Source organism: Aythya ferina, assembly GCF_964211825.1.
Source record: "Aythya ferina genome assembly, chromosome: 4".
NCBI lineage: Eukaryota > Metazoa > Chordata > Aves > Anseriformes > Anatidae > Aythya > Aythya ferina.
In genome coordinates this window covers 15,818,711-15,841,638 of record NC_140300.1, presented here as the reverse complement: position 1 = coordinate 15,841,638, position 22,928 = coordinate 15,818,711, and the positions used below count along the sequence as shown (strand labels likewise).

General features: G+C 38.1%; 1 protein-coding gene across 7 annotated transcripts in view; it reads left to right on the top strand.

Annotated features, from left to right (window-relative positions):
* The window catches only part of PROM1 (prominin 1), a 60,514-nt gene that overhangs the window by 23,617 nt on the left and 13,969 nt on the right, over positions 1-22,928 (top strand). For 5 of the 7 annotated variants that reach the window (XM_084516837.1, XM_084516838.1, XM_084516839.1 and 2 more), the window contains exons 4-16: positions 1,014-1,040; positions 2,643-2,848; positions 8,958-9,078; positions 11,499-11,562; positions 14,253-14,342; positions 15,681-15,898; positions 16,309-16,383; positions 17,541-17,604; positions 19,409-19,568; positions 20,591-20,743; positions 21,635-21,758; positions 22,188-22,291; positions 22,713-22,797. In XM_084516837.1, the coding sequence (XP_084372963.1) occupies positions 1,014-1,040; positions 2,643-2,848; positions 8,958-9,078; positions 11,499-11,562; positions 14,253-14,342; positions 15,681-15,898; positions 16,309-16,383; positions 17,541-17,604; positions 19,409-19,568; positions 20,591-20,743; positions 21,635-21,758; positions 22,188-22,291; positions 22,713-22,797 (1,491 nt within the window). The remainder of the gene's footprint in view (positions 1-1,013; positions 1,041-2,642; positions 2,849-8,957; positions 9,079-11,498; positions 11,563-14,252; positions 14,343-15,680; positions 15,899-16,308; positions 16,384-17,540; positions 17,605-19,408; positions 19,569-20,590; positions 20,744-21,634; positions 21,759-22,187; positions 22,292-22,712; positions 22,798-22,928) is intronic. The other 2 variants (XM_084516840.1, XM_084516841.1) reach the window with 1 other exon arrangement.

The following is a 22,928-nucleotide window of genomic DNA, read 5'->3' as shown; positions in this document are numbered from 1 at the left end:
ATTTTTAAGGGACTATAAGCATTTGTTTTCCTCCCATTATAAATAAGATACCAAATACAATTTTCCGTGTTTTAAACACATTGTACAGCAGAGGTTTCATAAAGATGTGTGTGATGCTGATAAAAAATTTCCCCAAAACTTGAGAACATTTCTGATTCTCACATGGCAGCCTTTGGGTTGAGGGGTCTTGCTGTTTTAGCTAGTCCACTTTTCTATTCTGCTGATGACAAAAGGGATAGCATTAACAGGTGTGAGCTTGGCATGTGGAGATGAATAGGAAAAATACAAGAACTACAATTTTCATTGTGAAAACAAAGGGGAAATCAGGTTTGTCGGAAATTCCTGTCCTTGAATATTTAGCTTTCAGGGTTTTTTTGAAATACGGATGAGAAGTGAATTAGGGATCTGTTAAATACATTTCCCTAGTCCTTCCCGAATGCCTGTTCTTCTTTACTTCTGCGTAATTTAAAATAAACGTCTCTGTAATTAGTTGAAAGTAAGGGTGAATTTTCTGTGTAATCTGTTAGGGTCCCAAAACCACTACTGAAACTGCTGCTCTCCTGCCAAAATAAAATCAGCACTGAAAAGAAAATGTTAGTCAGGAATATCACAGATCAGTTATGGCAGGTGGAATTTCTGAAGAAATGATTAAACCACAAAGTAACGCAATCCCTGGCCTACTCTTCCATGAGATTTGTTGGGAATTACAGGAAACAGATGTTTGGTACGGAAATAACCAGTCTGTGTTGCTCTGAGATGTGTTGGACAAAACCTAGATTCCTTTGTTTACTTGCAAAGGAAACCAGAAATGATCTGCCTCTATATTTTATTGTAAATTCTTTTCTGTGGTTATTTAATGGTGCTTCTATACATTATTTTACCTCGGTAGCTTTTTATTATTGTTTCTGTGTTGTTAATTGTTTTGATCGTGGTTAATTATTCATTACTCAATTTGTTTTTGTGCATGCTGCCTGTGTATTATACACACTCTCCATTTGTTTTGACTTCCACAGCCAGAAAATGTTGTCCTGACTCTCCAGGTAATGTGTTATCTGGTAGATGTGCAGCTTTCACAAAAAACTAACAATGTCGATACGCACTACTCCTATTAAAACATCCATAGCTGTTTTTTGTCTTGTTTTAAGTATTTTTTTCCATCTAACATATTTTAAAATGTACATTGTAGAATAATCTCTGAAGTGTTCAGCTAATTACAAAAGAGAATGAGAATGTTTTTGTGGGTTAGTTTATAATTCTTTCCAAACAAAAGCCAAATTCTTCTTCCAAGCATCTAGTTTGTACTCATCAGAAGGGATTTCAGCAGTTAACTGGCAGTTATTAATAATGACGATTAAAAAAACAAAAACAAAAACAAAAAAAAGAACAACAACACAAAAACTAGATTTCATCCTAGAATTGGTAATTAGGTCAGAAATTTGCAACTCTGCTAATGGTAATGGTCGCTGTATTTGGATCAGTTGGTAATTAGGGACTGTGAGGAAGGGCATCAGTAAAGCTGGAAGTGGAGCATGATAGCTTGTGAGAAATTGCAACTTCTTTTGCAGGACAATACGCAGCCCCACTTTTATCCTTCTACTGCCAACCTGCCCCAGTGCTGGCAGATCTGTAAAACAAGAGGATTCAAAGTACTGGTGTGCTAATCAGTTTTCCTAAAATTGCAGAAAATAAGAGAAGAGAGATTTATTAGGCAAGAGAAACAACTGGAGCATGTTCACACCACACTGCCTAGCTCTGCACAGGGACACCTGCCTGCCCGCTCAGGGTCTGGGCATGTTGGTTTGTATCTGCAGCAGAGCTCTCAGCTTGCAGGGCTCACAGCTTGCCCCCTGGAACCCACATCACCCTGCATGCTGCTGTGCCAGGGCTGCCTGGCCCAGCTTCACAGACCTCAAGCGCTTGCACTGCTTCCAGCGTGAAAGCTAGTTAGGGTATTGCATTGCACGCTTCCCTTTCATTCCTTCCAGGCTTTGAAAGCACCCTTTTAGTTGCTGCTGTTTAGCTGCTTGGCACCAGAATAAATGTCTTTACCTGAGAGAGCCTAAAATCCACTCCTTTATGGTTTTCAGTCCCTAAGCAATTTTTTCTTCTACAGTTTGCAGAAAGCTCTGCTACTGCGATCTGTCACCCAGTGCAGTACTTCCCTTTGCTGTTCATATGAATCTTTCCACTCGTAACTGATTAAAAAAGAGAACAAAGTGCCCTCCCTCCCCCAAACGAAGTGTTGATCTAGGCAGTCTTGCTGACATCTATGGAGGCTTCTTGGAAACAGATGTGAGAAACATTAGAGTTGTGGTCCAGGAAAGCAAATGTGTTCGTTTTTAACCTATTTCAGTGGAATCAATTTGCATTCATTTCATGTGAGCATATTTCTCCCTTCAAATTCATACGTGTAGCTTATCACCTTAATACTCTAGTTAACCAAGTGTTAGCTGTTGGTGTCTGCAATGTCATGTATCCTTTTGTTGGAAAAGCTGTCGATGATTGACAAAAACACCAGGTCCATAACCTCAGTAACTCAGTAGATGGTTTAGCCTTTAGTTTACTTTTTATTAATTTGCTCTGTATTGATTGCAGTTACTGTGTGATACCTGCTATTACCACTATTTTTGTCTGAATTACAGGCCATCTACTATGAAATCGGTTTTATAGTCTCCGCAGCCTTGGGATTGCTATTTATTTTGTTACTGCCTCTTGTGGGACTTTGCTTCTGTATGTGTCGTTGCTGTGACAACTGTGGTGGGGAAATGCATCAAAGACAGAAGAAAAATGCTGACTGTCAGAGGAGCTGTTTTGCAACATTTCTTTTTGTTGCTTCTTTAATAATAAGGCAAGTGGAATAGCACAATGCGAAGCTTGGTATAGCACTAATTTTGCAGTGTCATATGACATTATAATGTTACTGTGTTAGCCTACAGGTGCAGAAGTAATTTCATTAGATTAAATAACATTACTGCTTATTAAAGAAAATGTGACTGCATTATAAAAGTGCTGCTGCCATTGATATCCTCAGGTCATTATGTATTCACTTGAGAGGAATGTAGATATGAAATGTTAAAAAAACAAACAAAAAAAAGCTTGAATTTGACAAACGAGGCTTTTGCCAGTCTCCAGGTGGCAATAGCAGAATGTTACCTTGAACTCCTGAACAGCAGATCCTGTGTCCTATGTTTAATTGCCATCCCATAAAGACCCTAAGGTACATCCTACAGTTTTGTTCTTGGTCATGTAGTAGTGGTGAGAAAAGCTACTGTGACCTTTCTTAGTATTTGTTGACCTCTAGGTTGTTTTATAAGTTCAGATTAACGGGTTTTCTTTTGGGCACTGATTGAGTTGTTTAAGCCATGCTCGTACTCGCTGTAAAACGCCCAAGTTTAGAGACATTTTAATCCTATTAACCTTAGGAGCTGATAATGGGTGATGAGGGGCTGCTGTCCAGACTTTTCCCTGTAGATGCTTTCAAAATATGTTGTTTACTTTTTTTTTTTTTTTTCTAATTTTCATTCAGCTTCTTCATTTTTTTTTTCACCTGCTCTTTTTTTTTTTTGTGATTTTATCTGAAAAAAAAAATCAAGTCTTTGTTTTGTACTTTGTGGCTGTTTAGTCAGGTGGGGCATAACCTGTCACTTCACTGTAACCTTGACTTCTTTTTCATTTTACTGCTGTCTGTTATGCTGAATTAAGGCCTTCCTCATGCTCGAATGTAGACCTGGCTGATATCAAGTATTGGATCATTCTCTTTTCTCCCGGGCATCACTAAAATCCATGACACTTACGTATTCTGAAAACCAGAAAGCCAAATGGTAGGTAGCAGGTGAAGCAGGAGATAAATACATCCTTGCCATGATGACAGGAGGAGAGTTCTTCTTAGTGCAGTGGTGCTTCAAAGAAAATGTTATGAGTTACCTACCAGCATGCTGGAGCTGCAGGGATGTCTTTGTGTCATGTCTCGGGACACTGTGTTCTGGTTATGATGCCTGAGGGCTGCTGCCTGACAACTGAATCTCCCCATCAGTCTCTCCAACATTTGCTGCCAGTTATTCCTGTTAAGCACACCCAGGATGGCAACTGCATCTCCCCATGTCACGAATGGGTGATTGGTGATCCCCAGTAACACGCTTTCCAGGACTAGGGAAGCTGCTCCTTTAACTCATCCTTGTTTATTTTTCTTCTGTATCAGACATCAGGAGTGTGAGATGCCTACCCTAAAGGAGGGCTTGGCCTGAGCTCTGCTTGCAGGTTTCCACAGGCAGAGATAATCCCATACGACTCCCCAGCTAAGTCTCTAATGCTGTGAGTGCTGCGCAAGGCAAGACAGGCTTTACACAGGTAATATCAATGACCCCAGCCCGGCTGAGACAGGTCTAGCCCTCAGATTTCCACTACACACCTGCACAAAGCAGGAGGCTGATGCCCTTCCTAGATCTTCTTTAGCAAGGGAAGAGAAGATGCCATGCCTGGATCTATTTAAAACCATGTCAGCTTCCTTGCCATTGTTCTGAAAGACAAAAGGACTTGTTGGTAGCCGTTCCCTCCCCACCCTCTCCACGTGGATGTATTTTCTACTTTTCCCCCAAGTTGCAGTTTCAGCTTAGTTGGAAGATTTACCTGTTTTTCCCAAAGCCACACATCTCAAGAGCTGTGCCATGGCTTCATGCATAAGCTGTGACATTAATATAAAAGAGTTCAGTCCTGTGCAAGTCAAATGCTTATGGCTACTTGCAGACATAGCCAAAGGAACAAGAGCTTAAATAATCTCCACTGTTACTGCTACATCAAGCTGTGCCATGAAATCACTAAGATGTGTCCTCTCGTTCGAATATGAAGTTCATGCAGCATTGGAGGTCTCCCTTTGAAATATTTCTCCCAGAGATGTGTTTAGGAAGGCAGCCATCCCTTGTGGTGCTCTGAAACCACACCTCCGCCAGTGGAGCTCTGCTTTAAAGGACCCACGGTGGAACTCTCTTGCAGTGCCAGCCATGCTGGGATTCTCTCATTCAAAGGATCAAAGCACAGAAGAACAATAGGAAGCAGGAGCCATTTTTCTTTTTTCTTTTTCTTTTTTTTTTTTCTTCTTTTTTTCCTCTTTATTTTTTCAGTCTTTGGTCTGAAAGACAGATCCAAACTGTCTTTCCTTAGCTGGTGAGGTCAGGTCAAATGCACAGTAGGAGAGTATGAGTAGGGGAAAGATGCTGAACACTGAGCTCGCGATAGTTGGTGTATTTACAGGCAACAACTCCTGAATACTGGAAACATGAAGAAGTCTTTTTTATGAGTCAGCATGCAAGTTCATACTGCCCTGTGCATGCTGTTAATGTAGATATTTAGGAGATTTCAGCTAGTAGATTTTATTCACGAGGAACATTATTTCTTCTCACTTTTCCACTGACAGTGCTCTGGTTATTACGATAAGGTTTTAAGACTACTGAGAAGTTGTGCAAAGGAAGGGCAAAGATGCCAGCTCTCTTTTAAAATAAAGCAAACAAAAAGCTGGCATTGCTTTCTGAAGGCAAGGTGTACTTCTTGAAGTGGGGTTTCTTCAAGGAACAGAGGCAAGTCAGAAGTCATGATTATGTATACAGTTGTTTATCTTGAAGTAAATAAACTTACATGTGTCATTCTCCAGTAGAGGCATTCTACATTTGAAATACCTCTTTCGGTAGTTTGAGTCAGAAATACGTGCTATGCTTTTTGGTAATTTGGTTTTCATGTATGGATATTGTCATACAAAGTAGGATTCTGTTGCACAGAAATTAGGAACAGGTTTGCTATTTAATTTTATTTCCTAGTAGTCAGCAAGCTTAGGCAAACACATTTTCTGAGGGAAAGAATGTAATTCCATTAATTCCTCTACCTCATAAAGACAAGGTATTGGTACCAATATCAAATGTGTCAGTCCCAGATGGTGGTTTGGCTACTAGATGGTCCCTTTTCTGTCCTTCCAAGAGAGGTGGTGGTGGCGTAAGTTCGTTTTGAAGTCATGGATGCTGTCACATCTGATGTGCTAGGGGAAGCTAAGTCCAAAGGAATGGAGGTGGTATTTGGTACCTTGACAAGTACCTTTTTCGGGCTGTATTGAAGGTCTCTGGGATTGGTCATGCACATTGCTCATAACCCAGAAATCAACGTTAATCGACAGAATTGGGTAGCAGGTTGGTACAGAAATCTCTCCCCATTATTTCCTTGTATTCAGTTTTAGTAGTGAGGAAGGTGGCACTTACCCAAGATGTAAATCAATCCAGTGTTTCCGTTCTGTGACTTGAAAGTTTTTTAGGAGCCACAGCTAAAGAAAAAGCTTGGTTCCCCCCAACAACTGGGTTAGTAACTTAGGTCCCCTGGTGACACCTGACAAGAGGCTGATCACGGAAGGTCTGACTCCCAAGGAGCCTGCTCAAACGATTCTCTAATCTGCTGTAGGAAAGGCATGTCCGCTTTATTGCTTCTTTATGCCTTTCTCCTTATAGCTGCTTATTGAATGTTGACTCAAGGTTCAGTTATAGCACAGATAGATTTTTCCTCTCCCGTGTTGGGTATTTGTTTAGTTACAGTTGTTTAGTTATTTAAAGCATCTCCCCCGTCTGGTGTCCTCCCACTCCTTCTATGTAGGAGACTGAAGAGAAAAATGATCGTGCTCAAATCTCACAAAGTACTGTTTTGTTAGCTTGAAATTGACCTTTCTGGTCTGCGAGCATAACAGTGAAAAGGCATAAAAACGCTGCCTGGCCGAAGAACAAAGATGACATTATAAACCCGGACCGCAGAGCGATACACAAATGTTTACTTTTCCTGATAGCTTCAGGTCGTTTTTCTTCAGATCTGGGGGAGAGGAAAAATAAAGGGGAAAACCATCTTTGACTATCTTTCTAGAACGTTTTTGAGACAATTGCCATCCCTGGAGAATGAAGAGAAATGATAAATGGTGTGTGTCCGCACTGCAGAGCGCTTGCTGCTGTTTCTTCTGCTTACGCTGCAAGTTGCTCGGTTTCACGGCATTTTACGCTTCCTAAATTCTCTTTCCACGGGTGGTAACTAAAGGCTGCTGGAGTGTTTGGCCCTGTTGGAAATGTAACGGTGCCACTTGCTGTTAGTTAAGTAGTCAGGTGAATGTCGGTGGCCCTTGGTTAGTGACTTCTTCTCGGAGGAGAGCTGATAGCCAGCTTTAAGGACAGAGCTGTGAAACTGGGCTCTCCCTTTATGTCAGACTCTGTCAGCCTGTTCTGAATTTTTCTTGTGGATCTTGAGAGAAACATCAGCGAAGGAATTCTAACAGGCAGAAGCTGTCTTGCCTGCGTGTAGCCTTGCCATCTCTTCTTGCATCACGCTCTGAAACCTGAATTTGCCTTCTGAGCATTTGTCAGTGCAGCAAAAGGTCTTGCACTTGAGAGCGGCCTTGCTGGGAGAACAAGCCTCTACCTTGCCAGGGAAAGCTAAAAGAGGAAAAGCAAGATAAAGTTTTGGGTTTGGATCTAGGATAAAATGAGGAGATGAGCCTCATCAGCGTGTTTGATCCTGTCTTGCCAGGATTTATGCATCACGTTGTTTTAGGTACTCATTTTCTCTCCACCATCCCCTTCTCATTTGAGTGCCTATGTTATGGCTTCCTTTGAACGTAAGTTGTTTGGATGAAGAACTGTTCTTACTTATTCTTAACTTTGCCCATTAGGGAGCTTAGTATGGATTTTCTATAAGACCTATTTAAAAATACTAGGTCTTCTTGATGCCAGCACATGAAGTTTGTCGGTTTGTGAGGAGTACAGTGCCATCGGTGTTAGTGCCTTCTGTCACTGGGATGTCCATCATGTGTTTTTCTCATGATCCTGCCTCTCTAATCGCTAGGATTGAGCTGTCACACTGCAGTGCAAGCTAAGAGACTGAACAAACATGCTGTCCAGAAAAGCCTGTGATGCAGCAGTGCTGCCCCTCTGGGGATGTGCCATGCCTGTGCTGAGGGGTTCTGTGCTGTCCACCAGTTAAAGCCCACACCAAGTTAGTGCTAAAGCCATCGAGTGGGTTTGTATTCAGCCTGTAACCACTGCACTCCTACCTCAGGCTGCTGTATTCATCTTCTGCTGCCTGTGACTGCAGAAGATGCCTTTCCAACTGGCAGGATAGCTGTTGTGGATATGAGACGTTTAAAACCAAAATTCATCCTTCTGTTTATTTTACACATAAACTAGACTAAACCCCTAAGTATTATGTATGCTAAGAAAGCTTTTGGAGCCTCTCATGGGATTTTTAATTGCCTTTTTACTTAATGTTTGTGCAAATCTATTGTGTTATGGTTAGGATTTTACAGTGGGAATGATCAAATAGGAAATAATTAGCAGCAGTGCTAATTATTTATATATATATATAGCAGCTTGCTTTCCACCTTTTGTTTTATCATCAGGAAATGTTTATATATATATTTAGAGTTAATAGGGTCTATTCATGTCCTTTTAAAAGATGTATGTAATTATGTAAATAAATAGGGCCATTAGGAGTAAAAATTGCTGAAGTTTCCAAATGTAAAATATTCTTTTTCGTAGCTATTTTATGAACATTTGCTTGTAGCCATGTCAGCATTAATGGTACTTGTGGAAGTGCAACATTTATAAGTCTCATACAATTTACCTAGGCTATGCACACTTTCGCAGTTTCTGACAGTATCAATGCAAATGGTAAGTGGCTATAAATTAAAAACTTCTTGAGACTTCGGGTTAACATTGCTTTACCCTTTCTATATTTGAGTTAGTAGTACCATATCTGCCCTTAAGGCTAATTCCTCTGCTCCACTGAGTGGTGGATGTGAGAACTTTATAGCAAGAAAAAGATGATGTAAACATAGGGAGGAGACCATTATTTTGATTATATTTTCTTTTCCTGTATATTTATTCTGTTTTAAAATGTCATAATGGGCATTCACAGTAATAAATATCTGTTAACTGTATTTTTTGTAGCATTGGAGTACTTTGTGCATATGCCGCCAACCAACACTTAACTAGTCAAGTCCGAGGAGCAAAGAAACTGGTTAACAGTAATTTTAAAGATCTGAAAGTTTTCCTAAACGACACTCCAGCGGTAAAGAATTTTTTCTTTATGGGAAATGAGGGTGGGAGGGAAGAAGTATAATTATTGTTTCTTTCTGTTGGGTATAAATTACACCTGCAGTGTGGTGTCTGTTCTTTGTGTGTCAGTCTCACGGAGTAAATTATGTGAGGTAAGAAGTTTTCACGTAACTGTTAATGTTTGGGAGCAAACATTCTGTGAGCAATTTTTGAGCTGGACTGCTGGAGGCTATTAGAGTGATGCTTGTTCAGTGAACCTTTTTTCCTCTCCCTGAACTAGTGTAGACTGCTAGCAGGTGAAATCCTTGACAAAATGTGATTTTAAAAGCAACACACATTAATAAAAAAAAAAATGTATTACATGAAAGCTTGGATTCTGTGTTGTTTCCTGTTTGCTTGTCTTTTGGGCATGTGTGCTCTGGGAATGAACTGTGGTAACTTTATTCTAGAATTATTTTTGACTGTTTTTTTTTCTTTAAACCAATGTGGTACTGTGCCGTATTGAAAAGTTTATCTCTTTTCTGCTGTCAAGCTTCCCTTGACATTGCAAAAGCAGTAGCTTTTTGCACTAAAAGAATAAAATAAATACTTAGACTTGTAAACTTCCCCCTATACAAATTTCAATTCTTTATGTTTTGGGAGGAAAAATGTCCTACTGCTGTAGTATCTTGCCTTTATTTAATTTACTAGTATATCCATTTTTCTTCCATGTGGCTGTTAAAGTTGAAATAGCTGGTATTCACACTGTGGGTGTGGGAGCATCCCAATTACAGTAATTCTGGGATTCCATACCCCACAAACTGCTTCTCTGCTGGCAGGACTACATGAGAACAGGAGACATCTGAGGAGTGACATTTAAATTTTTCCGTATCTGGAGTTGTTCTGTATACAATTATTAATTTGTGCATAGTGGTGTGACAGGAGGGTGATGCAGGTATATGGTAGGAAGCAGAGGTCACATCTCATATCTCTCTTGAGACAGAGGGCCTTTCGTGAGCCTGGAGGTGCCAAAAGAAGGTTTGCACTCAAAGATGTAACCCAGCTGCTTCAGAACCCACTGGTCTCTTCACAGAGTGATTAGTGCCCATGACGCTGTGAGCGTAGACAATCTTGTTACATAGAAGAAGCTATCTTAATAGAGAAAAAAATAGACACTAGTTTAAAAGTTAATAAAAAACACCTGAATTACTGAATTTAAATGTCAGGACTTGAACATTCATGCCAGGAGTTTGTCAAAGTCTCAGATACGTAGCAAGTTTTTAGTTAATATGTGGGATTACTAATTTTTCTTTCTTAGACTTGATAGCACTTAATTATGTAATCATCAGATATATCTCAAAAGTCATTTTGACAGAGAAGGTACAATGGTATCATGTATAGGTAAGTACACGTAAGAATTTCGTGAGGAAAAGAGAAGGACTGCAGTTTGCTGAAAAGGTTGTGGAATTCAATTCATTGGCTATAGAACTCTGAAATCCTAACTGATGTCCTTGCCTCATGATTAGGAGGTGTATAACATAAGAGGATTTGAAAAATGAAGTCACGTGTAAAGAGTTCTTGCCTGAAAGATTAGCAGACAGCATGAGTACTGAGTGATACCGCTGGTAGTTACACTGAATCACATTTTGTCTGTGACATTGCTGGAGATGGTGTAAAACTTGTAGACCTCCAAAATGTTAGTTCTCGAGTTAGCTTAGGAAAGTAGCCCAGCCTAATGCTGTCCCACTTAAAAAACTAAAGCCTTCTCGCTATGATTTCTTTTTCTCCTTTGGTGAAAAAAAAGCCTGTGTGATACTTTGTTGTTTAATTACATGCACTGCTGTATGATGTGTGGGTTGTTTTGTGGGTGGTGTTTTGTTTGTGTCTTTTTTTTTTCTTTACTCCACTGAAAGCTTGAGACTGGGCCAAATCCATTTGTGGATAATGAAAAACATTTGCATTAAGGCAGAATGACCAGCTCCTTTCTGTAAGAGAAGCTCTGAGAAGCTGCCCAGGTAAAAGCCAGTCAGGACTGTGAATTTTCTTCAAAGCTACCATCCCATCAATTTGTTGCATGTCTCTCATTTCCAGAGAAATTTTCTCTTTCACTAGAAAAATCAAGTAAGAGAGGTGAAGACATGCACAAACTTACCGTGCCTGCCTGACTTGAAACCTTCATATGGCCACCGTTCCTGGTACTTAACACTTTTAAGCTGAATCTTTTTCCCCAGAGATGTTCCAGTTGCGTAGACTTCCCGATTAACTGCATCTTTTTTATGTGCACTTCTGCTAAGCAGGGTTTTAAAATATTTAGTTAACTGAAAACAGAGCTCTAGGATTTGGGAGGTTTGCACAAATATTTGGATTGTTTCAGTGTGGCAATTTCTGACTCATTTGAAAACATTACTTTTTTTTCCAATTACTTTAATAGTTTTCCATATTATCTTTTTTCAGCAAATTGACTACTTGGTGAGCCAGTACAACACAACCAAGGATAAAGCACTCTCTGACCTAAATAGTAAGTACTTTTGATTTAAAGGGAGTTAGTGATGTGTATTTAAAGCCTTCGATAAGATAATGTAAACAGTTCATAATGCAAAGTGAAATTTTAGTTGTAAGAATATAGTTTGCAAACATAATTACTGTTCTTAATCGTAAATGAGGCTAAAACCTAAGATTCTTTTCATATAAATTGTCTTGGAACTGCTGTAATGCACATTATTTTCTGAAATAATTCTTTTGTTAAATCACTTATACAGTAAGTCAGACTAAGATTTTATTTTCCTTTTTATAGTTCAGTAACCACTAATACCTAATGCTTTTTTAGAGTATTATTCCTCGGTTTTTGACTGTGGAGCCAAATGTGAAAGAGGAGAGCTGCTAGCTGTTGCCACAGTTACAATGACTGATAGATCTCTGCATTTGTTTATTTTTGTTGTTATGCTTTGTCCTCTACTCAGCTAGAAGTTGAGATATGCGTTTATCTTCTTCCCAAAGCTGCTTAGTGTATTTGGCATTTCAGGATGAGCACTTGAAGAGCGAGAGATAAAACTTGACATACAACTGCTTCACCTTCTCCTTCAGTGCAGTCATGATACACAGCATCACCTTTTTATATGCCTCAATAAACAGAAACAACCAACCCTCTGATGTTTTTTAGAACTTAAGCATCACTTTCCAAAAACAATGATAATAGAAAAGGGTGATCATATTCAGTACAGATTAGAATTCAGTACATATTGTTAGCATGTGTTAATAAACATGGCAACTTGGGTACAGGTCTGCGTTTCAGACTGAAATGCAATACTAAAATACCAAAACTAATTTGAAACAGGACTGCTGGAAGCAAATGTATTGATTTATCATTCCTAGAATCTATCCTTCAGTGTAGGTTTAAAGTCCATTTTAAAAATAGTTTTCAATGCAGGCAGCTTGGCATACCTTCAGGTCAAAGTGTCTCTGCTGTGAAAGGCTACTAAAGCATGGTAGCCGAAGTGGTAGTTGCACATCTCCCTAACTAACTCTAGCCAAGAACACTCTAGTCTAAAAAGCTGTGTGACATGTTTAAGTCTTTAAAAATAATAATAATAATTTAAAAATAAATTGACATCTGCACTTCAAATACTAGCTTGTAGCTTCCCGGGCACTGCAAACTGAAAATTCCAATTAAATATTTATTTACTCTCAATGCCTGTTTAATGCGTTAGTTAACAGGAACATAGCTGGTTCTGTGATAAGAGTGCTCATCAATAAATAAAGATAGCTTTTATTTTCTTGTATAGTACTGGGATACCAGAATTAAGTGTGTGATACCTGGGGACAAAAGGGTTTCATTCAAAGGGAATCAACAGCAGCATAAACCTCGAGAGAAATGTAGATGAGTTCAGTTTGCCCACCCTAAGGAAATGCTGAAAAGTCTTTTCTGCTCGATAAAAAGCTCATCCCAAGCTAGAAATGACAGTCTTGACAGTAATGGATGCTTCTGTACCACTCACTATTCCCATCTCATCGAGAGCAAAAGCCAAAAAAGCTGTTTACTGTAACCTGAAAATGGAGAAGACCCAGCAGCCACCTACAGGATATGTTGTGTTAAGATGCTTCACCAATTTCTGCTCTTGCACTTGTCTGTCTTCCACACACACCCATTCTCATTTCTGCTGAACTAAGATTCATTGGTGTTTGCGGGCAGTGAGGCAGGAGGGTTTGGAGGGTGGGGATAGTGCTGGGTGAGCTTGAAGCTGGTGCCATGAGCACCAGAGCTGAATGCAGCATGTGAGGAGCAGTGACTGGCAGACGTGCATAACGCACTTAAGGGATTTCAGCAGAGGTGTTTGGCAGGTCCAGGCTTTGGGTGACCTTGACGCATGAGGAACGAGTAAGGAAAAGAATCTGTTTACTTCTTTCTGTTGCACTACAAAACCGTAGCTTGTAGTGAATGAGTATGCCACAAAATTCCTTTCCAGATGTGAGACTGTGTTAAGGTAGCTTGTGGAAAAAGTCTGTTTCCAAAAAAAGTAGTAAATGTAATGTAATACAGATTCTGTAGTCTATTGGAATATTCATGGAATCATTCAGGTTGGAAAAGACCCCCGGGTCATCTAGTCCAACCTAGTACTGACAAGTCCACCACTAAACCATGCAACTAAGTTCTACATCTACACATTTCTTGAAGACCTCCAGGGATGGTGAGCACTTCCCTGGGCAGCCTGTTCCAATGCTGCACAACCCTTTCAGTAAAGAAATTTCTCCTAAAATCCATTCTAAACCTCTCCTCACACAACTGGAGCCCGTTTCCACTTCATCTTACCACTTGGTACTCGAGAGAAAAGCCCGATCCCCACCTTGATACAACCTCCTTTAAGGTAATTGTAAAGTATAATAAAGTCTCCCTCGAGCCTTCTTTTCTCCAAGCTGAACAACCCCAGCTCCCTCAGCCACACTTCGTAAGACTTGTATGGGTCTTTATGTATATGGTCAAGTGCTACTGAATATTTTCCACTGTATTTTGATGTAATGCTGTCCTTTATAAGCCTATAGCTAACTAAAGGACAGTTGAGTTTTTGTGTGATCCTTCTGTCACTGAATTTTGACTGTCAGGCCTTCGAGAAATTTTAATACTTTATCTATCCTTTGTTCAGTCTGATAGCACCTGTGAGGTAGTTTAAACTGAACTAGTATGTAACGTTTTTTCATCTCTCCGTGCCACAGATGTTGGACCTTTGCTTGGTAGCAGAGTTCAAGAACAGCTGGGGAAAGAAGTGCGTCCCGCACTTGATGCAGCTTTGACAATGGCAGGAGGTAAAGATGTGCATATTCTTGTATTAATGTTCAGTTGCCATGGCAAGACAGGCGTCATCTTTCTAGTTCACAGCATGGGATGGCTTTATGCAGTACTATGATTCTACTTACCATTTTTCTACATGTCATGTTGCTTTTAGACTGAGGATATCTGATGTTCTAAGATTTATAAATGTATTTAAAAAGTAAATCAGGTGCCATTGTTGATACCTAGTTTCAGCAGTCACTGAAGACAGATGAAATCTGTATTCCCTATTCAGGTGGTTGTCCCTTTCCATTGATTTTAAGGGAGACTAGGAGAGCTGTGCTCTAAGATCTCTCTGTAGGTCTTTGCAGGTTAGCCTTTGACAGGTCAGTGAATGAACAAACGTTGGCCTCATCACTGCCAAGCCTACTATGAGAGTGCCAACAGTTTCTTGATCGTACCTCTAAGTTTAGCATTGCTTGTGCTTAGTTCTGTCTCCTTTAAAGAAAATACTTTTTTTTTTTTCCCCTATTTAAGGTTTTATTTTTTTTTCAGGAATCAGGCACACTTCAGAGAGCAAAGTGAAAGGCATCCTTAAACTTGAGTCACTTTGTGTTTGTTTGTTTTTTTTTTTAACTCATAAATTCTTTATTGAGTTCTTTCTCATTCATTCGTCACCATTTTCTTTTTTTGCTTTATTTCTCTTATTTGTCTTGAAGTCAAAGTGGAAAGGGCTATCAAAGGTAAAAAAAAAAAAAAAAAAAAAAAAGATTGTGTTGTGTGAAATGTGCTTTATTTTTGTACACTTGTGCATTTTTAGTTGTATCTTTGTGGTTTTTGTCTTAAAACACCTGTTTAGTGTTCTTTTTGTTTTGTGTGGTTTGGACAAAATCTGAAAGCATACAGTGTTAACATGGGTTAATGCTTGGCCATTACAACATGATCTCTTTTCCTTTCCTCTTGCAGCTACATAATTTCTTGAGTTGGATTACAACCGCCATGTTGAAAACATTGTCATGTGGATATGGGCTTTCTTTTGATTTCTAATAACCAAGCATTAAAGTTCTTTATCAAAATCCTCTGGTTTAGAAAAATGAGGGAAAGAGGAGAAAAGAATAATCTGAGAAGTGGGTAGAGTCTCAATAAAAGTAGCTTGAGCTCATTAATTTGTTTGTAGGAAAATATAAGTGATTTATTTTTATCTGCAAGAAATATGTATTCTGTGCTAGAGGGTTCTTCTGGGAGGGATGGAAAGGTTATTTAAATCAGTATTTTTAAGAAGCTCATAGTGCTTATATGTTCATGTATACTTTCTCTACCTGTATCTAGTTTCTAACTTAAGATTTTTTAAAAACTGTATCTCATCCTTGCAGCAATCAGAGAAACGAAGGAGGCACTGGAAAATGTGAGCGTCTCTGTTGAGGTTTTGCAGGAAGGCACCGAGAGACTTCATGCAAATTTGACAGATGTTAAAATGCACCTGAGCAACACCCTCAATGATTCTGCATGCTCTGCAGCACAGGCTGCCTCAACTTGCAATATCATCAGGAATTCATTAAATCAGCTGAACATTAATGCCAATTTTAGTGGGGTAAGAGAATATTTTTCAGACTTGCAGAGTGATTGCCTTGAATAAGCCCACTAATATCTCTGCAAATTGATGGTTCAGTGTGCTGTCACTTGTGAGATACGTGAACTTCACTTATTCTGTGTTTCTGGGTAATTCCAGTTACTGTTTTCATCTTCTCTGAAGAAGAGAATAAAATGTGTATCAAGCAGCTACATTAAAGTGCTGCTATGGGCTGCAAAATAATCTGTTCTTCCTGAAAATGCTCAAGTTAAACTTTACTTTTGTACAACAAAGGTTTCAGGGGTGTGCTAGAAAGATTCTGTTATAAATGGGCTTTCTAGTTTCTTTACCCTCACTGCTATATTTGAAATATTAGTAAAGTAGCAAGACTACTACTTTGATGTGACTGAAGAATGCTTTTTGTTTCCTAGTTGCCGGGAGTGAGCTCACAGCTAGCCAAGGTCAACGATGTCCTTAAAATAGACCTTTCTAGTCTGGTTCAGAAGGTATGTTTCCTGACAAGCTTGTTAGTGCTTAATAAATAAACCGGGATACTTACAAATCACCTGTTTTCCCTTGGTTTTCTCAAGCAGAATTCTCTTGTTCCCACCTTATCTTGCCTCATGGTAGATACCTCTCATTATTCCATTGTTTGACCAAGATTTAATATTTAAATATATGACTGTGGTGCTTTACATCCCCAGGATACTACACTTCAAAATTGTTATGCTAATTGTCTGCTTGAAAGAAGAGCCCTTAAAAAGCAAAAAGGCAGAAATGTGGATCTGGTTGCAGACTTTATATTTTTAGTTTACATTAAAAAAATAAAACTCCTAATTGGTCTCCTAATTGGATGTATTGGAATCCCAGCTATCTTGAAATATATATTTTTTAATTTTTTATGTGTGTATTTGATCTTAAGTCTGGTGCAACAGATCTAAGGCAATTACTATTGGTATTTTTGCAAGTCTACAAAATACTGTGACTTTCACCTATCCTTTCACCTATCAGAAATAGCATAGTTTGAGCAGTTTATAAACTAGCAATTTGAAAACATTTGTGAGTAACAGAAGGGCACTTTCTTGAACCAAAGGCTACGTGTTGGAGGCCTATACCCCTGCAAGCTGCTGAATTAATCAGGCCTGCAGGAAAAGGCTTCAGGTGTCCACTGCAGTGGCTTCTCCTTTCTGTCCAGCTGAGCTACTGAGCTTGGTCCCCACAGCTTTTTTTTTTATCTTTTCTCTCCCCTTCTCACTGAGGAAAATGGATTACAGAGATAGATGGATTTCATTGTTTGTAAAACACGTTTCATGTTAGGAAGGTATAGACTTGCAGGGAGAAGGTATTTCATGTGCATTCTCAGTTCTGCATGAATTAGATCTGACAGGCAAAAGTACTATAAAATTCGATATGATTGTGACAAATGCATGTGTATATAAATTTAGATAATTTATAAGGAATATGATGGAGTCCAAACCAAATCTGGAATGCACCTGACTTCATAATTTGCTTTAATGTGCAGTAATAAAATATATTTTTTCATAGTATTACCACATACATTTTAACCATGTATAAACTTTCAATCCTTGTATAAAAGGAAAAAAATTGCAAGTAATTTGACAATGAGAAACATAATTATAATTTTTCCAATTTTTATTCTTAGGGCTATGCAGCATTTAATGATACTCCAGACTTAGTGGTGAATCAAACTAAGAACATCTTATCAGGTGAGGACAATGGAAACTGTCTTTTCACTTTAGCTGTTTAATGCTGATGTTTTTACATCAATTACTGATCATTTGTTTTCTTTTGATGATGTATTTCCCGGGCTAAAGATCATTAAAAATGAAATGCAAAATTTAACTTTTTTTAAGATTTGGTGCCACAAATAGCATAAAGAGCAAGTATGTCTGAATGAAGACCCAAAATAAAATCTAAAAATAGTCCATATGGTGTTTTATGTAGGGGTTCTATTTGTTGGGCTTTTTACTCCTCAAATAATGAGAAATCATGAGGTCCCAACTGGAAACTTATGCTTTACCTTTGCTTGGTTGCAAGCCTAATTTTGCTTGACTAATATGTCTATGCTATATTCAGGAATGTGATGCTTTTTTTAAAAAAACAAACAAACAAATGAACAAAAAAACCCTGATCCTACCTGCTGTTTTACTAAAATGTAGCAAATGACAAAGGGGAGGTAAAAGATGTGCCTTAATTTAAATGCCTGTCTTAACTACTTTGTTATTCTGACTTTAAATTGTGGATTTTGACAGTACCTGGACACTTGACACTGACTGAAATGTAGTATATAATGTATGTATACTAATCTGTTTTAATTTTTGTTCTTGCATTGTGGACCTGTTCTGCATAAATATACAGCTGTTCCTTGTAAGTTTTTCATTCTGTTTTTTTTTTCTTTTTGGCAACATGAAACACAGTATGTATACAAGCATAGTATACTGTGTGAACTTGCCGAAAATGAGCCTGTTTTCTAAGAGTGTGATGTGATGCTTTTCATTAGGAAACCTAATGCAGATTTGTTCATTTACCATAACTGCTGATATCCATAAACACGGACAGGTCATCTTAATGTATCCATTTATTAAATCTGTACTTTTTTGTTTTTATAACAAATGAATTTGAGTTACAGAACAAACAAAAACAATACTTCTACTACAGAAATTTCATGTTAGTTTGTAAATTTTTCTAAAAAAGAAAATTTTGGTACCTGGTTGAGCTTAATTGGAAGAGTAAACATCAAAACACAGATCTTGTCCAGTTGTCAGAGAAAGATGAGGGTGCTGCCTACTACCAAGTCGCAACCTATAGTTGTACGTCTTGATGTTTTCAGCATGTTCCAAGTTCAAAGAAAGGGGAAGAATAGACAGAAACTGCATTTTACAAATAAAGAATAAGTCAATGAATCGTCTCTGTGTATCTAAATAATGTGTATCTAAATTGTGAGCACAAGAATTGTTCATAATTTGAGACAAAAATTGGCTTAACTGATCATTATCTTGAATGTAGCTAACTAATTGGAATGAATTTAAGTAATCTTTTTTAATAAGACTGAAGGTAACTATTATAGATTATCAATATAGGCAGTCTAATTTCTTTCACAGTGTTGTATTCCCAAGGGATGAAGTTTAAATAGATTTTGATCTTCTCCTTCATAAACCTAGTGGCTAATTGTCTCACTCAGTGTTACCACTAGCAATATTGCACGAAAAGCAAGATTTATGCTGGCTAGATAAGTGGCACATTCATTGTAACAAAAGGAAAGAAAACTCTGCTCGACATCTACATCTTTCATCATTAAACTGAATGCTAAAAATAAAGTGTGTGTTTAAAATGCCATTGCGTTACTTTGAAGCTAAATGCTTTTGTTGCTTGCTTGTCTTTTCTTCACGCTTGTCTTCATGGCTTGCCTTGTTACATGTGCAAAAAGGCTTAATAGCATTTTATAATGCATAGATGGAATGTAAATTTATTCTACTAATCCGTAATAATGTAACACGTTTATTCTTTTAGATATCAAAAATGTGCTGGAATCCATTGGTTCGAATATCAGCAGCTTCACAAAAACTCTCCCTGTTCAGAAGATCTTAGCAGATCTGACAATATATCTTACACAGAGTGAAGCATATGTTCAAGATTACTTCCCATTAGTGGAGCAATACGATTTCTACAGGTATGAACGTGTTATATAAGAAATAAGGCAGGAGTGAAGTCCTACCTACTGTTAATTCTGTGTAATATTTTAATGTTCTGTAAGCCCTGTTCAGAATCACAGCTAACCAAGCAGGGTGCTGTTCCTGTACGGAGCAAGTGGTGGTTTCTACACTGCAGGCCTTCAAATCTTTTCCAGAAAGGGTAGATGTCAGAAGATGTAATGCATAAGGAAAACAGTTTACCCCCAACGCTGTGGTGACTTCTTTATTTGGGGCTTCTTTTTGTTGAGTTGCAGGTAAGTTGTGAGAGCATAGGGACACAGGGGCCCTGGAGCCAATGCCTTTTTATTGCAGGCCTTTGCAATGCGGAGTAGTAATAGCAGAGATTTTGCTTCACACCTGGTAAATCTTTGTGCACTTACGCCTGTTCCTACTGATGTAATACTTGTCCTTGCGAATGCATGGGTCAATTACACTTTGAGAAAATGTATTCTTTCTATTACTTATTCTTTCTAATTGAGACCTATCTGACTTCTGTAATTGAATAGTAATCTCATTTTGCAGCACAAAGCTTTTTATTTCATACTGTTTACTTTGTCTAGTTTTTATTGCAGTCCTCCAGCTCATCAAGTTCTCTCTACATTTTGAAAATTCAATTGAGCCATTCAGTTCAAAAATGCAGTTGCTTCTTGAGCAAATTGCTTTTTGGCTCAGTGGAGTTTGGAGTTTGATTCGTTGTTTGCTCCACGTGGAGTCCTTAAAGCTTCAGTATGGGCCACCTGCAATAGCTGGACCTTGGAATACTGTAATGTAATGTTTGTTTATTCCCCAACCCTTCCGTAGCAGCTGTCTGTAATCCAATAGTGATTGGGTTCTGGCTCAAAATACATGCTGGTGTAGAAAAAAACATTTTTTTCATAGCTGACATTTGTTGCTCAGCCAGAATCACAAATGCACTGTTAAGAATATAGTATGGCCTGAAGTGTTCTGCAGGTCTCTAGTACATTGCACGCTAACCAAGCACTTCGGCTTTATTCCTTAGGTGGCTGGGTTGTCTCATTCTCTGCTGCATGGTGGTCTTGATTGTGGTTTTCTACTATCTTGGATTGCTATGTGGAACTTGTGGTTATGATAAACATGCTTCTCCAACAACCAGGGGCTGCATTTCCAACACTGGAGGAAACTTTCTTATGGCGTAAGTTTCACTTATTTGTGAAAAACAATATGCAAACAGATACCTGTAGAAGGTTTTTGGTTTTGTTTTTAATTGATTTTGAAGAACATATGTATGAAGAGAATTTTTGTTACAAATTTAATGTGCTGAAAAAAAAAAAGAGCATAAATATTTACTTAACATACTTCCACTGAGGCACTTAGGTTTTGGATTGTGCTTTCGTTGAGGATTATAGCTGAAGGTAAAAGCTCTGAATCTACTCTTGTAAAATGAGTGTTGTAGTTATTGTATCAGTGTAAACCTATTTGGAAACTTCAGAATATGAGAACTGGGTCAAATAATTGGAAGGGTAAATTGAATTCGTAGGTCTTTTTTTTTATTATTATTATTATTAAATATATTTACATATTGCTCAAAAGAAAAAAGATGTACAAGGAGGCAAGGAACACATGATTTTCTCAGACCAGGTTTTCTCAGCTTTGGGGATGCTGTTTGAAGTTCCCAGTGGGGGTTTAATATAATTTCTGTTGTATGCAGGAGAAGATTGCATCTGTAATCTGTCTAAAACTTTTTTGAGAATACAAAACTGGAGATTTGAATTTATAAAAGAATGTTGTGTGCTTTTGTGGCTTCTAACTCTTAAAGGAGTTTGCATGCCAACTGTAAATGTGTCTCCCCGCTTTAGCTGAACTTTATCTGTAAAAACTGAAAACTTTACAGAACCTAAACATTTAAGAGATTTCAGACTGCAAGAACATTGCTGTAAAATTGAAGTATTTTGGCCATCTACTAGGTCATCATTTCGCCATCTACTATCTCTGCAAATGCTATAGCTGCTAGTTGTTGCTTTCACTGTTACCCAAAGTATGTATATTTTCTTCTTGAAAACTTAACCTAATATTTCTTTTTCAGTGGCGTCGGATTCAGTTTTCTTTTCTCCTGGGTGCTGATGATTGTAGTGGTGCTCACTTTTGTCACAGGTGGAAATGTAGAAAAACTGGTCTGTGAGCCCTTTGAAGATAAAACTTTATTCAAGGTGAAGTTATTCAAATTCAAGTTATTAAACAATGAATAGAATCCCTGTGAGTCTTAATGGTCTTGTCAGTTATTCGTGACTTATTATTTCTTATGGGACACCTCAAGTGAGTTTGGATCTGTTTTTACTTTCCATTTGCACATTGAATAGAGACGTTGATCCTTTCTTAGTTTAATTGGCTTTGCAGTGTAAATACTGCATGCCTGTCTTCCTTTGGAGATAATTTTTTCTGCAGTTCAGCATTTCTTGGGGACATGGAGCTTTAATATTCACTTTCTACACCAGAGAGGTTGAATCTACTGCTCTGCTTGTTTTTCCATCAGTGCGTGATAAGCTTAGATGTGGGTATGTGTCAAAAGATCACACATGAATATATTCATGAATTGAAAACATGGGCTTATGGTAACATTGCTGAATTTTGTCTCCTAGGTTTTGGATACTCCCTACTTACTAAATCAGCAATGGAAAAACTATCTTTCTGGCATGCTCTTTAAAAATCCAAATATTAATTTGACTTTTGAAAAAGTGTACAGGTATGCAAAGTTATGGTCAAGATTGAATTCCATTTATACATAGTTTTTGTGTTATCTTCCAGGCTTCATATTTCAAGCATAGACAGAAATCTCACATATTCATGAAGACAACATTGATTTTCTGGCAAATCACTAGTAAAAATGATTTTCTTATATCAGTGAGTTACTAGGGATAGTTTTAACATAATATGGCAGAACGCTAGCAATTGAGCTCTTTGCAAAGCTTATCTTAATTCTGTGATTCTGTGATCTTTGAGACCATGAGAAGTTATTACTTACATAGATGAAGCTTCAAAGAATGTAGCCAGAACTTTTTTAAAAGGCTGATTTTCCTAATATATGAAAACATCATTAATCATTCTCTTAATGCTTTGTCTCCAAGGTGGTTTTCAGGCTGATGAATGTATTTTTATTTTTACAGTGATTGCAAGGAAAACAAAGGAATTTATACTTCCCTTCACCTAGAGCATCTGTTCAACATCAATGAATTTCTGAATATCAGTATGGTAAGTAAAGAAAGTATGAGTGGGTTCGTGAATATTTTTGAAGGCTGGTACATTCTGCGAGAAGGCACGAGCTGTCCAAACTAATTTGAAAGAAAGAAATATATTTGCAAATAAGATGTTCTTTATCAGTC